The 17279-nt window shown below is 49.4% G+C and overlaps 1 protein-coding gene across 1 annotated transcript; it reads left to right on the top strand.

Annotated features, from left to right (window-relative positions):
- Positions 1 to 11112: 11112 nt before the first annotated feature.
- On the top strand, positions 11113 to 12945 carry LOC123135512 (linolenate hydroperoxide lyase, chloroplastic). Its single transcript, XM_044554597.1, has one exon. The coding sequence runs from the start codon at positions 11302 to 11304 to the stop codon at positions 12745 to 12747; it is 1446 nt and encodes a 481-aa protein (XP_044410532.1). The 5' UTR covers positions 11113 to 11301; the 3' UTR covers positions 12748 to 12945.
- The last annotated feature ends 4334 nt before the right edge of the window (positions 12946 to 17279 follow it).

Here is a 17279-nt window from a genome sequence, read left to right as displayed (position 1 = left end):
GATGAGGGCAAGATCTGGATACAAATAGTAGATTCTAAATATATTAGGAGGAGCCCAAACATTTTTGCCTCCAACCCCCAGAACACGTCCAAATTTTGGCAAGGTGTGATGTGGGCTGCTAGAGCCCTGAAGTTTGGTTATAGATGGAAAATAGGTAATGGTAAGAAGACTAGACTTTGGGAAGACATCTGGTTTGGCACATCCCCACTGTCAGTCCAGTTCTTGCCCCTATACACTATCTGCCACCAGCAGGGGGTGACTGTGGCAGATGCTTGGGATGGGATTAATATCAAATTATCATTTAGGAGGGTTTTCTCAGATGCCATGATGGAGAATTGGTACTGCCTTGAGCAGATCATCAAGAACTGTGTGCTGACTGAGGAGGAAGATTCTCTAATTTGGCAATACGAGAGCAAAGGGGTCTACTCTACTAGCTCCCTTCACAATATTATTAACTTCAGAGGAGTGCAACCTGTATATATATACCTTCTGTTTGGACTATAGTGGTCCCACCCAGGGTACAAGTGTTTTTGTGGCTCTTGTCCCATAACAAGTTAATGACCAAAGACAACTTGTTAAAGAGAGGGATTACTAAACCACCTGAATGTGATTTTTGCAAGGAACAGGAATCCATAGATCACCTGTTCTTTAGCTGTGTGGTTGCTAAACAAATATGGAGTGAAATGTCTAGAATTCTTTCTCATGATGTAGGTAGCAACTACCTATCCATTGCTAGATTCTGGCCAGCCCATAAAAAACTCTGTTTGTGCCTGTGTTATGTGGTGCATCTGGAAGTTTAGAAATTCTATGGTTTTCAATAATGTGTTGTGGTCTGACCTCAAACAGATATGGTGGCAGATTCATTTGACTCTCAAGAAGTGGATGATCCTGTTCAAAGAATCTCCCTTGGAAGAGTTGAAGATGGTTTCTCAAAAAGTGATAGTGATCCTCACCTCCCCTTTCCTGCTGACTGTGGGGTGATAGATGGCAATGATACTGCAGGTATCCTAAGCCTAGACTCACTCTCCAAAATGTCACTGGGATAGGAGAAGAGGTTTGGGGTTTTGCTTCCGCCTGATCACTACACACCGCCGAACAGCCCTGAGAAGAATTGCAAACACTCATCGCTACTAAGCCCTGTCACTCCGCTGGAACTATCGCTGACCCAAGTGCAACCCTTCAAGAAAACCAAGTGGGGATGCGCAAACCAGGCGAGGAAGAAGAAACTGGCACTGCAGCAATGGGCGGTTGAAGATGGACTTCTCAGCTGGAAAAACTCATGTTCTATTTGGATGTGAGCACCTTAGTTTCTATCTAGAACTTGTAAGGCTTGTAATAAGTTGCACTTTACAGCCCCCTGCAAGCGTTTTGGCTCCTTTACCTTTTTTTTGCCTGACGGCTAGAGGTTTGAGTTTGGTTTAGTTTCTTGGAACCTTTGACAGAAGGCTGATCGCTGTATACCTGGTTTCGCGTTTTCAATGAAAATGGTGGTGCCGGGGGGGTGTTTCTGCTGAAATTTGAGACGGCCCTTAAGCCCATATAGCAATTTAAGAAAAATCTCTAAGGGCCCATGTGGGTTATTGGCACTAGGTGGAGGTGGGAAGTTTAGTCCCACGCTAGAAGTGGAAGAGGAGTTGGACCTCCTTATAAGGGTGGCTCTTCTACATGCTATTGGAGCTTGAGAAGAGAAGAGGCCCTCGCGCGCTCCTCCTCCACCGCCCGCCTCACCACGCCACGCCATGCCACGCCTGGTCACGACGCGCCGCGGGTTGCGGGAATGAGCCGAGCCAAGCTCACACCTATGCGCTTATTTTTGCCAGTCACTAACGGAGAGTTTCTGACAGCAGGACCACGATCTGAGACGTCGGATCGTGGGCTGTCACGGACTCGGACGTGGGTCGAGCCCACGTCTCTCCATGCGGCTGCGTCTATATAAGTGTGCGGTGTCCCCAAACCCTAGCCGCCACGATTAGATCACATCTTCTCCACGCGAACCGCCCACCGTCGTTCCTTTGCTGCTGCTGCCGCCGGTGACTCCATCTCGTCCGTCGCGTACACGGTCGACGGGAGAGTAGGTCTCCGAAACCCCGTCTCTCTGGTTCCTGTACGGGAGAGAGACGAATAGGTTTTTGGGAAGCGACTATGCAACTGCTCTCCTTTGATCCACTACTTCCTCTACGTCCGCGTTGTCTCCGTCATCACCATGTCCAGCGACGCCGAACGTGCCGCCGCCGAGAAGACCGAGGCCGACAAGAAGGCCACCGAGGACGCTGCTGCCACCGTCCCGGTGGCTTCTGCATGGCCTACTGGAGGGTATAACGCATTTATCCCTCTCCTGATAATTTTTGTATTAGTAGTGCTAGCATCATGTGTAGATTTGTCTACTGTTTGCATAGTACGTGATTGTTTAGACCAGTACCAGTATGTTGTTCGTTCTGTCAATGCCATGCTAGTTATCTACTTATGGATTAAATTAGTCGAAAAATTGCCTATTTACTTAGCAATCCAAAAACCTATTATGTCTAGGAATTTTTCGGCAAGTGGCTTTGCCGCAGCACTGAAACCGGATAAGTTTACCGGTACGTATTTGAAGCGTTGGCAGAGAAGACCACTTTATGGCTCACGACTATGAACATGTTATGGGTCACCGGTGTGTCCACGGGAACGATTGCTCCTGAACAGGAGAAGGCATTCAGGGAGGCAACCACTGTGTTTCTCGGAGCAGTTCTTAGCGTGATCGGAGATAAACTGGTCGACCCATATTTACATGTGCATGTCGCCAAGGACTTGTGGGAGGCGCTCGAATCTAAGTTCGGGGCCGCCGATGCAGGGAGCGAGATGTATATTATAGAGCAGTTCCACGATTACAAGATGGTTGAGAACCGTCCTGTACTGGAGGAGGCTCATGAGATAATATGTATTGTTAAGGAGCTTGAGCTTCTGAAGTGCGAGTTACCGGGCAAGTTTGTCGCGGGCTGCATAATCGCTAAGCTCCCCAATTCCTGGAGGAACTTTGCCACCACTCTGAAACATCAGAGGCGTGAATTCTCCGTGGAGGATGTCATTGGACATCTGAGTGTTGAGCAGAATTCGAGGGCAAAGGACTCGCCTGGAAAAGGGGCCGAAGGGACTTCTGTTGCCAACATGCTGAACCAGAGGAACTTCAACTCCCACAAGTTCAAGGGAAAGAATAGTGTCCAATAGAATACCGACTTCAAGAAGAAGGGTAAGAAGACCTTCAAGAAGAACAAGAAGGATGAGGGTTGCTTTACTTGTGGTTCGGCTGAACATTGGGCCAACAAGTGCCCAAACAAGTTTAAGAAGTCAGGACAGGACTCCAAGTCCGTCAACATGATTGTGGGCAACAATGACAATGGTGCATCTGGGTACGGTAATTTATTTACTATTTTTTCAGTGTTTCAGCCTACCGATTGGTGGGTGGATATAGGTGCAGGTGTTCATGTGTGTGCTGACATTTCATTGTTCTCTTCTTACCAGGTCACAGGCCACGGGTCCGTATTGATGGGGAATGGTGCGAGTGCTTTTGTCCATGGTGTTGGCACGGTCGATCTAAAGTTTACTTCGGGAAGGATCGTGCAGCTGAAGAACGTGCAGCATGTCCCCGCCATCAAGAAGAACCTCGTTAGTGGCTCCCTTCCATGTAGAGAAGGGTTCAAGTTGGTATTCGAGTATAATAAATTGGTTGTTACTAAGTATGGACTATTTGTTGGAAAAGGTTATGAGAGCGGAGGGATGTTCCGCCTTTCCCTCGCAGATTTCTGTAATAAAGTCGTGAACCATATTCATTCGAGTGTTAATGAATCTGAAGTTTGGCGTTCACGTCTTTGTCACATAAGTTTCGGTGTTATGACACGGCTAGCTAAGTTGGATTTAATCCCGAGTTTCACTTTAGCCAAAGGTTCTAAGTGCCTGTCATATGTGCAAGCTAAGCAACCTCGCCAGCCTCACAAGGCTGCGGAGGAGAGACACTTGGCACCATTAGAAGTCATACATTCTGATCTTTGTGAGATGAATGGCGTGTTGACTAAAGGTGGAAAGAAGTACTTCATGACATTGATAGATGATTCCACTAGATATTGCTATGTATATCTGTTAAATACTAAAGATGAGGCTCTATGCTACTTTAAAATCTATAAGGCAGAAGTTGAGAATCAACTTGAAAAGAAAATTAAACGAGTCCGGTCAGATCATGGTGGAGAGTACTTCTCGAGTGAGTTTGATTCCTTCTGTGCGGAACACGACATTATTCATGAGAGGATGCCTCCCTATTCTCCCCAGTCAAACGGGGTTGCCGAGCGGAAAAACCGTACTCTAACTGATCTGGTTAACGCCATGTTAGATACATCGGGTTTATCCAAGGCATGGTGGGGGAGGCTATATTGACGGCATGTCATGTCCTGAATAAAGTTCCGACAAAGTATAATGAGATCACTCCCTATGAGAAATGGGCAAAGAGAAGGACAACACTCTCGTACTTGCGTACTTGGGGCTGTTTGGCAAAAGTCAACGTGTTGATCCCCAAAAAGCGTAAGCTTGGACCCAAGACTGTGGACTGCGTTAATTTGGGCTATGCTAAGAACAATGTTGGCTATAGATTTCTACTAGTGAAATCTGAGGTACCTGACCAGAAAGTCGGTACAATTATGGAGTCTAAGGATGCTACATTCTTTGAGGATGTTTTTCCTATGAGATATATGCAAAGCACTTCTAGACAGGAATCTGAGGAGACTCCTGAGCCTGCCATTCCTATGGAATATTATGAACGAACACATGATGAAAATCCTGAGGAGGATGACGAGGAAACCCTTGGTAGGGGCAAGAGACAAAGGACTGCAAAGACCTTTGGTGATGATTTCTTCGTGTACCTCGTGGATGATACTCCCACTTCTATTTCAGAAGCGTATGCCTCTCCAGAAGCTGACTACTGGAAGGATGCGGTCCGTAGCGAGATGGATTCCATCATGGCTAACGGGACATGGGAGATCACTAAGCGTCCCTATGGTTGCAAACCATTGGGATGTAAGTGGGTGTTCAAGAAAAAGCTTAGGCCCGATGGCACGATTGAAAAGTACAAGGCTAGGCTTGTGGCCAAGGGCTATGACCAGAAAGAAGAGGAAGATTTCTTTGATACTTATTCACCTGTGGCTAGACTGGCCACCATTCGAGTATTACTCTCGTTGGCGGCCTCGCATGGTCTTCTCGTCCATCAAATGGATGTTAAGACGGCTTTTATGAATGGAGAGCTAAACGAGGAAATCTACATGAAACAGCCATATGGCTTTGTGATACATGGTCAGGAAAGAAAGGTGTGTAGGTTGCTGAAATCTTTATATGGCCTGAAGCAAGCACCTAAGCAATGGCATGATAAGTTTAATACAACTCTGACATCTGTTGGCTTCGTTGTTAATGAAGCTGACAAATGTGTATATTATCGCCATGGTGGGGGTGAAGGAGTTATACTATGCTTGTATGTTGATGACATACTGATATTCGGAACCAACCTCAAAGTCATTGAGGAGGTTAAGTCGTTTCTGTCTCAGAACTTTGAGATGAAGGACCTTGGTGTGGCTGATGTTATCTTGAACATCAAGCTACTAAGAGATAATGAGGGTGGGATCACACTTCTGCAATCCCATTATGTTGAGAAGGTGTTGAGCCGTTTTGGATATTCGGACTGCACACCATCTCAAACACCATATGATCCTAGCGTGTTGATTCGAAAGTCCAAAGGCATGGCTAAAGATCAATTGAGATACTCTCAAATCATTGGTTCACTGATGTACCTAGCGAGCGCAACGAGGCCTGACATCGCGTTTGCTGTGAGCAAACTGAGCCGGTTTGTTTCCATACCGGGTGATGTACATTGGCATGTTGTTGAAAGAGTTATGCGCTGTCTGAAAGGTACTATGAACTATGGACTTCACTATACCGGAGACCCGTCGGTACTTGAAGGGTATAGTGATGTGAATTGGATCTCTAATGCTGATGAGATGAAGGCCACAACTGGGTATATGTTTACTCTTGGAGGTGGCGCTGTTTCCTGGAAGTCTTGCAAGTAAACGATCTTAACGAGATCGACAATGGAAGCAGAATTAACAACATTAGACACTTCTGGTGTTGAAGTAGGATGGCTTCAAGATCTTTTGATGGACTTGCCATTGGTTGATAAACCGGTTCCGGCTATCCTTATGAACTGTGATAATCAGACTGTCATCACCAAGGTGAAGAGTTCAAAGGACAACATGAAGTCCAACAAACACATAAGAATGAGATTAAAAGCTGTCAGAAAATTAAGAAACTCCGGAGTGATAGCGTTGGACTATGTCCATACGGCTAAGAATCTGGTAGATCCCTTTACGAAAGGGCTATCGCGTGTAGTGATAGATAGTGCATCGAGGGAGATGGGTATGAGACCCACATGAGTTTCCATGGTGGTAACCCAACCTATGTGATCAGAGATCCCGTGAATTAGGACCTAGGAAAACAAGCCAGTGGTGAACTGAGGAGAGTAACTATACTAACCCACTCCGTTGGAGATGCAATACTCTCAATACTGTATGGTAGGATGACTATTGTCTTAATGTGTTCTGAGGCTTATGTAAGCAAGATGCTATCCTACAGAGCGATCTTTGGAGGAACACACCTATATGAGCCTGACTGCTGGTCACAGTCTATGAGATTGGGGTGATCTCTAGCAAGCTCGTGAATAGGCGAGGAGTGTGACTTATATGCTCCACCCGAGGGGTCAGCCTTCGGCAGCCTAGTACTAGTAAGACATGTGGTGAAGCTTCTTGACGCCAAACTGACAATTCAAGGCATAGTCCATTGTTCAGTTGTGAAGGAGTGTAGCTACTTGCTCTAGGTGAAGCTCAACCTTAACAGGTCTTCACTGAAACACTAGTATATCGAATCAGCAATTGGAATAGAGGACACAATGGGCCCTCGAGATCTGGTGGGGGATTGCTGAAATTTGAGATGGGCCTTAAGCCCATATAGCAATTTCAGAAAAATCTCTAAGGCCCCATGTGGGTTATTGGCACTAGGTGGAGGTGGGAAGTTTAGTCCCACCTCGGAAGTGGAAGAGGAGTTGGACCTCCTTATAAGGGTGGCTCTTCTACATGCTATTGGAGCTTGAACCTTAACAGGTCTTCACTGAAACACTAGTATATCGAATCAGCAATTGGAATAGAGGACACAATGGGCCCTCGAGATCTGGTGGGGGATTGCTGAAATTTGAGATGGGCCTTAAGCCCATATAGCAATTTCAGAAAAATCTCTAAGGCCCCATGTGGGTTATTGGCACTAGGTGGAGGTGGGAAGTTTAGTCCCACCCCGGAAGTGGAAGAGGAGTTGGACCTCCTTATAAGGGTGGCTCTTCTACATGCTATTGGAGCTTGAAAAGAGAAGAGGCCCTCACGCGCTCCTCCTCCGTCGCCTGCCTCGTCACGACGCGCCGCGCCATGCCGCGAGAATGAGCCGAGCCGAGCACACACCTATGCGCTTATTTTTGCCAGTCACTAACGAAGAGTTTCTGACAACAGGGCCACGATCTGAGACGTCGGATCGTGGGCTGTCACGGACTCGGATGTGGGTCGAGCCCACGTCTCTCCACGCGGCTGCGTCTATATAAGTGTGTGGTGTCCCCTAACCCTAGCCGCCATGATCAGATCACATCTGCTCCACGTGAACCGCCCACCGTCGTTCCTTTGCTGTTGCCGCCGCCGGTGACTCCATCCCGTCCGACACGTACACGGTCGACGGAAGAGCAGGTCTCCGAAACCCCGTCTCTCTGGTTCCTGTACGGGAGAGAGACGAATAGGTTTTTGGGAAGCGACTACGCGACTGCTCGCCTTCGATCCACTACTTTCTCTACGTCCGCGTCGACTCCGTCATCACCATGTCCAGCGACGCCGAACGTGCCGCCGCCGAGAAGACCGAGGCCGACAAGAAGGACGCCGAGGACGCTGTTGCTGCCGCCGCGGCAGCTTCTGCATGGCCTACTGGAGGGTATAACGCGTTTATCTCTCTCCTGATAATTTCTGTATTAGCAGTGCTAGCATCATGTGTAGATTTGTCTACTGTTTGCATAGTACATGATTGTTTAGACCAGTACCAGTATGTTGTTAGTTCTGTCAATGCCATGCTAGTTATCTACTTATGGATTAAATTAGTCGAAAAATTGCCTATTTACTTAGCAGTTTCTACCCTCCTGTCAGTCTAAAAAAAATATGGGAAACTTACTGGGTGAAAGTGGAGCTCCTAGAGATGCTTTTAGTCTTTTAACTGTTGTTTGCCCGTTTAGTTATCTTCTCTCGGATATTTATTCTATGGACTTGCACAAATACTAAAGCAAAATTCTGCAAAAGTATTATGTGTAATTTCAAAGTTTTAGAGTGTGCAACAACTCAATTTCACATCTCTAAACCTGGATTTCTAAAGAAAAAAGTGTGCTTCTTATTTTATTATTTATAATGTGCAACAGTTCAAGTGCAATTCTTTGTAGCCAAATTTGCCGAATAAGTTATATGTAATTTCAGGCTTCGGATTCTTTTTATTCAAAGTGGCAAGGTTACATTCTTGCGTGTGTAAAAGATGCATGTGTAACTTAGGTTTGAAGATGTGCTTAAATACCACACAAATTGCTAAAATACGCGCGCGCGCACACACAGCCCAACCTCAATATTTCATGTCAATCCCCGCCAACGTGTTGTTAGTAAAAAGTCAGTTTTTCTTTTTGAACTTTAAAGACTGTATTCAAAAGTCGGTTATGTATCACAAATGTTTTCTAAACATAAATCACAACATAGACGCACACAAGCAACGTCTACCAAATACTGAAGAATGGAGCTTCAAGATTGACGAGATTATCTACTAAGCTAGTTTGCCATGATCGAGCTGCTTTGATGTGGCCGATTACTTTATGAAAAAAAAAGTTGTTCCTCTGAGTTGTTGCACCTTTCACTGAACTGGAGTTGTATTTGTTCAAAATCTAAATTTCCAAAGCGATTCGGATTAGCAAACCCGACAGAAAAAACAAAGAGACGGTGAGTCATGGGAAAATATCTTGTGAAACCATGTCACACATAATACAATGCCGTGTTCAGAAAATTTTGGTGAATGTTCGGTTGACATATGTCCACTAGCCCTAATTTTTTTGAATCCAAATTCCGAATACACATGGCAAAAAAAATATAGAAATTCAGTTGTGGATGGTATCATTTTTGCTATTAGTATTTCTATGATACTATTCATGCTGAATTTCTTGTCTCCATGTTTATTTCCAGTTTGGATTTCAAATTTCTAAGGAGATTAGACACACACCTTGGGGCATTACAAGACACTACCTCTCGTTGCGAACAATAAGAGTAGCAAACACCGGACTAATCCGAAGATTAACCATCACACACATTACAACACAACGCACAGTGTCTGCCCTAAGCAAAAACATCTAAGCCGCGTCTCTACCAACGACGGTTACCTCGAAGAGCAACAGCTGAACCCGGACCTCCCTTGTCGACGAACTAACCACCTTTGAATGCCTAAAGGTGATGGCGGGTGGGTGGCGGGACTCGATTGATCCCGACAAAGCCCACGTCTTTGACTCTCCATCGATAGCGTACATAGCATCGAAGAAGATATGCCTGGACCAGCGCCGAGCACCGAAGAACCGCAACACGAAACCTCCAAGCCATGTCTTCCCACAAGATGCTCCCAACAGAGTAACAACGCTGAGGCGCCGCCATCGCCGATCCAAGAACGTACCTGGGCTCTCACCCCAAGACAACCACCCAAGTGAGACAGGGGAGATGCCGACACACCTCCGCGATGCCTCCAAGGAGGGGAACGATGCCGACAGGTGTCGTCGCTACAAGCACGGACCAAAGACGGGTAGGATTTTCATCCGTGTCATCGTGCACCTCCATCCTTGCCCACCGAAATGAAGCCATTGTCCATGTTGGGTCACTCTGCCACCACCGCAGCACCTCGTCAATGTGATGAAAATGTCGCGAAACACCGACACCCCGCACAGTCGAAGACACGTAGCCCTTTTTTCCTCCTCCGCACGGCCAAGATCCCACAACTCCAGATCATCCACCACTACCGGTAAGGCCAAGGACCGCCGCACCACGTGCAGCAGCCAAAAGCACCAACTCCAGGCAACATCTAGCAGCAACACAGCGGTCGCGGCCCAGGGCCCGCCCCAGATCTAGAATCACAACTCCAACACTCAACACCACCAGGAGGCCACCAACCACCATCGTTGGAGCGCGGATGCCGTCACCAGGAGGTAACCAGCGTGGCCGCCACTCTCCTAGGTCGGCGCCTCCCGAACGGCCGCACCCTCCTGCGCCATCTCTGCAAGATCCGGCCGCGCTCCACCCGCCGTTACGCCCCTCACCGTGGACCACCGCACCGGAGAGATCCACCCGTGTTGCCCGCTAACGCCGCTCCCCCGCGCGAGGAAGGCCCGTCGAGGCGCGCTCGCCCACGCCCCTCGCCTTTGACGGCCGGGCTCCGCCACCACCGTCGTCGCCAGCGGCAGCGACGGACGGTGGATCTCGGGGAAGGAGGGTTTCTGGTGCTAGGGTTGGTGGCCTCCGGAGCTGCCCGCGCACGCGGCTCGGGGAGGGGGGGGGGCGGTCCAAGAAAGAAATTTTTGAAACACTAAATTTTGGTGTTTGAAGAATGGTATCAAGATAATCTGGCTGCTGGGGTTGTGGATCGAGATTATGCTGATACCATGTTAGCCCATCGGTCAATGTAGAAGTGAATTTTCTGAGTGACAGAGCGCGCGCTGTCAATAGGGACCCACGTGATCCTCTCCCTCTACTGGGGAAAAAAATTATATGAGACCAGGTCTCATATAAAGCAGGTGAGACCCGTCCTGATGGATGACACGTGACATTCACAAATCACAAAGCATCTAATCTCTCCCCCCCCCCTTGATTTCAGGTGAGCGTGGGGTAAATGCTTTGTGATTTGCAAATGCCACGTGTCATTCATCGGGATGGGTCTCACCTGCTAATCTGTGAGACCTGGTCTCATAAAAAAAATTCCCACTACTGGCGTCTCCATCGCGGCATCGCCAACCTCTCGCCCTACCCTCCTCCACGTGAACCTGAACCACACTAGCTCACTTCACTCTACTCCACCGAGCTGCTGCGGCTGAGCAGCTGGCCCAGTGAGCTTAAGACCACACACGGGCTGGGGATATCCAGCTCGCGCAAGCCACCACCACACCGAGCGCGCGGCCGCCCGTACATATACGCCCCGGCGGCCATGCTGCCGTCCTTCTCGCCGGCGGCCACCGTGGCGGTGACCCCGCCGCCGAAGCCGATCCCGGGCGGCTACGGCGCGCCCGTGCTGGGGCCGCTCCGGGACCGGCTGGACTACTTCTGGTTCCAGGGCCCCGAGGAGTACTTCCGGCGGCGCGCCGCGCAGTACCGGAGCACTGTGTTCCGGGCCAACATCCCGCCCACGTTCCCCTTCTTCGTCGGCGTGAACCCGCGCGTGGTCGCCATCGTGGACACCGCCGCCTTCACGGCGCTGTTCGACCCGGAGCTGGTGGACAAGCGCGACTGCCTCATCGGGCCGTACAACCCCAGCGACTCCTTCACGGGCGGCACCCGCGTGGGCGTGTACCTGGACACGGAGGAGCCGGAGCACGAGCGCACCAAGGCCTTCGCCATGGACCTCCTCCGCCGCAGCTCCCGCGTGTGGGCGCCCGAGTTCCTCGAGGGCGTCGACGGCATGCTCGCCGCCATCGAGTCCGACCTGGACGCCGGCAAGGAGGGCGGCGCCAGCTTCTTGGTCCCGCTGCAGAAGTGCATCTTCCGGTTCCTGTGCAGGGCGGTGGCCAGTGCCGACCCGGCCGCCGAGGACCTGGTGGACCGGTACGGGCTCTTCATCCTGGACGTCTGGCTGGGGCTGCAGCTGGTGCCGACGCAGAAGATCGGCGCCATCCCGCAGCCGCTGGAGGAGCTGCTCCTCCACTCCTTCCCCTTCCCTTCCATCCTCGTCAAGCCAGGGTACGACCTGCTGTACCGCTTCCTCGAGAAGCACGGCGCCGCGTCGGTCGCCGTCGGCGTCAAGGACCACAGCATGACCGACAAGGACGCCATCAACAACATCCTCTTCCTGCTCGGCTTCAACGCCTTCGGGGGCTTCTCGGTCTTCCTCCCCTTCCTCATCCTGCAGGTCGGCAAGGACGCCGCGCTCCGCGCCAGGCTCCGCGACGAGGTCCGCGCCGCTCTCGAGCAACACAACGGCGAGGTCGGGTTCGCGTCGGTGCGCGGGATGCCGCTGGTGCGCTCCACGGTGTACGAGGTGCTCCGGATGAACCCGCCCGTGCCGCTGCAGTTCGGGCGCGCGCGGCGGGACTTCGTGCTGCGCTCCCACGGCGGGGAGGGCTTCTCCGTCGCCGCCGGGGAGATGCTGTGCGGGTACCAGCCGCTGGCGATGCGGGACCCGGCCGTGTTCGACCGGCCGGAGGAGTTCGTGGCGGACAGGTTCGTCGGGGCGGAGGGCGAGGCGCTGCTGCGGTACGTGTACTGGTCCAACGGGCCCGAGACCGGCGAGCCGACCAAGGGGAACAAGCAGTGCGCCGCCAAGGAGGTGGTCGTCGCCACCGCCTGCATGCTCGTCGCCGAGCTCTTCCGCCGCTACGACGACTTCGAGTGCGACGGCACCGCCTTCACCAAGCTCCACAAGCGGCAGCCCAGCTGAAAATCACCGCGTACGTACGTGCGTTTAGGAAATTAATTATTTAATTAGCAACCTTTTTTTTCACTCGCTCTGCTTCTGTTCATCGATCTCAATCAAGTGTCAGATGAGTACAGTAAGAAAAAATAAGTTCTCTGGCTCTGGTTTAAATTCTGTAAGAATTTAATGTTGGTAAATAAAACCGCAGAGGATTATCTTGAACGAACTGTACCACTGGCTGCTCGACACGTACTGGGCCGGCCAAGTACGCTTGTATTTTCAGATTATCTTCTTCTAACATACAGTAGTACTCCCTCCTTTCCTAAATATAAGTCTTTGTAGAGATTTCACTATCAACTACATACTGCATTTTAAGTGTGGATTCATTCATTTTGCTTCGTACGTAGTCCACCCAATAGAATTTCTACAAAGACTTACAGTTAGGAACGGAGGGAGTGGTAGATTTGCATGTGTATGGATGACAAGTTGAATGAGACGGGAGTGGCGAGAAACACGAGTGACGAGACAGTCGGTCGCGTCGTGCTTCGTCGTCTCGTTGCGGGCTCGGCGACTGGTACTGACACTGACAAGACCACGCGCCTGCATCTGCATGTATACGGGGACATTGTGGTTTCCTCTACAAATATCTTGCGATTGACACTGGCCCAATTCAGTGTTTTGACATTTTTGGAAAGTTTAGCAAGTTCTGATTCGTAAAAAAATTGGGACCCGACTCTTTTCCTACCGCCGGGGTCGATGGCAATAAGGTATATAGCTACTTATCGCCGGGGGCCCTGACGGTAGAGTATATGATGCGGTAGACAGTACATCTCGTTTTACCGCCACGGGGCGTCATCTCATTTTCAGGGTTTTTTTTTTCCACCGAACCAACGGCGGTGGATTTGGCAACGGAGAGGCGGAGGCGAGGAACGCGCCGTCGTGGTTCACGTTGCACGCGCGTCGTCGTCTCAGTTTGCGGCATGGCATGGCGATCGACGGCGACAGGCCCGGTTAATCATGCGGACGCGGCCGCAAGGTCCAAGAAGGCGCAAGGCACGCCACATGCCAAGGCAGGAGACGACGAGCTGCTATGCATAGCAGTGCTGCATGCATGCATGGCGCCCCCGCCGGACAAAGATCCAAAAGGCTGCATGGTCCTGAAACAAACTTGTCACCTTCCCGAGCCCATCGGAGCAGAATTGAAGGGACCTTCCCATGCTACGAACCAATCTCACCCATCGGAGCAGAATTGAAGGGACAGGATGCACATTCTGGTCTTCTTTCTTGCCCTAAAAGACGCTCATCTCTCTTTTCCCGAGAATGTAAAGAATTTTCGAGAATGCGCTCTCAGACTTCTCCTGCTCCACGGTAGTACAAATTACCAACGACACACGAAAATTTGAGGGAGATTAGATGAAAAGAGGAGACACCCAATTGGCCCTGGACTCAACAGATGCAACAGCGTCACGGCTTTGCCATGGACGACAGCTTCCCTTGGCAATATCTCAGCTTCCCAGGGTGGTTTCCAAACGTTATCCATGCACAGTGATCATGTTCGTCCGATATGAATCCAGCGGTTGCCATTGCTCTGTAGCACCGTGGCATGAGAGGAGAGCACATCCAAAGGCAAGAAACACGAGTCTGTTTGCACCGTCCGTCCTCGGCCACCTGATCAATCAAATTGGTACTCCCTTCGTCCGAAAAAGCTTGTCCCAAACTTGTCCTTCAAATGGATGTATCTAGCACTAACTTGGTGTTAGATACATGCATTTGAGGGACAAGCTTTTTCGGTCCGAGGGAGTACCAAATGGCAGTGATGCGCCGACAGTGACGGCACCACGCGCTCGCATCGCGTTCGCATGTATGGCAGCAGATCGGCAGTGACAACTCAACTACAGCAAAAATGATACCAGTAGTAGTATGCTTCTAATGGAGTTCCTGTAGAAATATCTCGTCATGTTTGTGGTGGGCCGGGATCGGAGTTATGCAAATCGCAAGGCCCAGTACCTCCATCTGCTACGAAACACAAGGCACATCACATGTCAAGGCAAGAGACCACTAGATATCCAACCAAACCCCAGGACAAAAAGACCAGCAAGGATCCAAGAGGATTGAGGCTGATGCTGCAAGTTGACAGCAGAGGTGGAGCAACAACAACAACAACAAAAAAACAAATCACCAGATATATTTTTTTACGCAATGGGGAAGAGAAACGAATAGAGAGCAGAAAACTCAAGCCCCGACCAGGAGCCATGTAAAAAAAAGCCAGTATGTTACACATGTAAAGGTTTGAAGCTGATGCTGCAAGTTGACAGCAGAGGTTTGAAGCTGATGCTGCAAGTTGACACATGTAAAAATTGTTGTTTTATTGTATCGTATACTACTCTAAGTGGAAACATTCCATCCAGCGAAAAATTCATTGGGTTTGGATTGATTGCGTCTGGTTATCTTACGTGATGATGATAAAAGGGGAAGAGAAAATCGGTGGAGGGGGGGGGGGGGGGGGGGGGGGGGGGGGGGAAGAGAAAATCGCTACACGGGAGGGGGTCGTACGAGAGGTTGGACGAAGAGCGGGCAACGTAAAAGGGGAAACGGAACACTCCGTTTCTTTTAGACAGTAGAGATTATCTTTTTCTAACGTACAATAGTACTGTAGATTTGCATGTGTATGGATGGGAAGTTGAATGGGACGGGAGTGGCAAGAAACACGGGACGGTGGATCGCGTTCTTGCGCTTCGTCGTCTCGTACGTTGCGGCTCAGCGACTGGCACTGACAGTGACAACAGCACGCGCGCGCCTGCATGCATACGGGGACGGGAACATTGTGGTTTCCTGTACAAATACCTTGTGATTGATGATGTGGTACGTGCAATCACTGGCCAAATTCAGTGCTTTGACTTTTTTGGGAAGTTGAGCAAAATTTAACCCTAATTCAAAAAAGTTTCGGGATCTCATTCTTTTCTTACCACCGGGGTCGGTAGGGTTAATGGCAATCGACGACGGCTGTTGGATGGGGCTGACGAGCATTAACGGCCTACCGGCAAACGTATGGTGTGATGTGGTAGGTAGTGCAAGCCAACCGCCAACAAAGCCTGGCGGTAGGTGTTTAACACCCCCTAAGAGGGAAATTGGTATTGTTTCTAAAACATAATTGTTTTTTACGATAGGGTGTGCAAATCTATCACCAGAGACTAACTTGTGACAACGGTTCATGAACTTTTGCAATAACAAATAAACAAAAACATGATATGGATCAAAGTTTATGGTTATGCGTCTAGTGCCAAATACTAAACTAGATTATGGCTAGGCACAAAGTAAGTGACAAAAACATGATACCTTGTGATCACGCCATCACCGTGATCACAAGGTATCATGTTTAACCACCGTGATCACGCCATCACCAGCGAGGGCTAGTGCTGGCGTGCAGCTTCAGAGCTGTTTGGCTCTAGGCCTAACATCGCGCACTTCTCAACGGTCTGCGTGTCGACATCTTGCGGGCATCCGGACCGGTTGGCAGTGAGCCACATATACCGGATGTTCGGTTATCCAGCACGCCCTGGGCCACGGATAGAGGCGGGGTAAGCACCAATGAGGGCGATAACCAAGAAGTTAGCACAGGATGAATCAGGGTTGGCAACCAGAGTTTAAAGGGCAAAAAAATGAGTAGCTTTTCCACCACTTCAAAGTTCAAACATTATGTACTACTACTGATTAATGGTCAAATCAACACTGCTAGGCTTGAGCACAAGCTATGTAGTCTGGAGGCAAATCAAGAACAGAGTATTAACGCTTCTAACAGAAATGGGTCAAAGTATACATATTATCCCCGCAAAAGAAAAAAGAAAAAAGCCTAAATATTATCTTACTGCATAAATTTTAATCTGACACTCCACCATTCCAACAAAATATCAAGAGATCAAACAAACCAAGAGGTTGTCAACATCAGACCATCAGTTATCAGTATCCATGCAATTAACAAGGTGGAATGACAACAGCCTGCAAAGTGAATCAACGCCTTCCTTTGGCATCATGCCAAAACAAACCAAAACCCTGGGCTGTCTTTACTACAGCCACTTATAGACGATGAAGTAAAAGCATGTTACACATGGCAGCGATGCACCAACAGTGACAACGCCACAGGCTTGGATGTATGCATGGATTATAAGCAGATCAGCAGTGACACATGAGCTAAAGCAAAAATGGTAGTGGTATGCTCCTAATGGAAATTCCTGTAGAAATATCTCGTGATGCTGTGGTGGACCCGGACCGTGCTATGCAAATTGGAAGGTCCAGAACCTGCATCTGCTACGAAACACAAGGCACATCACACCTGAAGGCAAGAGACTAGCTATGCAACCAAACCAGCAAGAATCCAAGAAGTTGGGAGGTGAAGCTGCAAGTTGACAGCACAGGTGGAGCAAAAATAATGTTGCCGGATTTTTATTGCACACGAGAAAAATTTGAAGACGGCGGAAAAACCAGGGAGATCATGGAGCAGCGCAACTGAGGAAAGAAACAAAGAGGGACCAAAATGGGAATACAGGCAACTTAAAATG

This window comes from Triticum aestivum, chromosome 6B (assembly GCF_018294505.1).
Source record: "Triticum aestivum cultivar Chinese Spring chromosome 6B, IWGSC CS RefSeq v2.1, whole genome shotgun sequence".
Classification (NCBI taxonomy): Eukaryota; Viridiplantae; Streptophyta; class Magnoliopsida; order Poales; family Poaceae; genus Triticum; species Triticum aestivum.
Note: the sequence above shows the minus strand (reverse complement) of the source record. Positions and strands in the feature narration are given on the sequence as shown.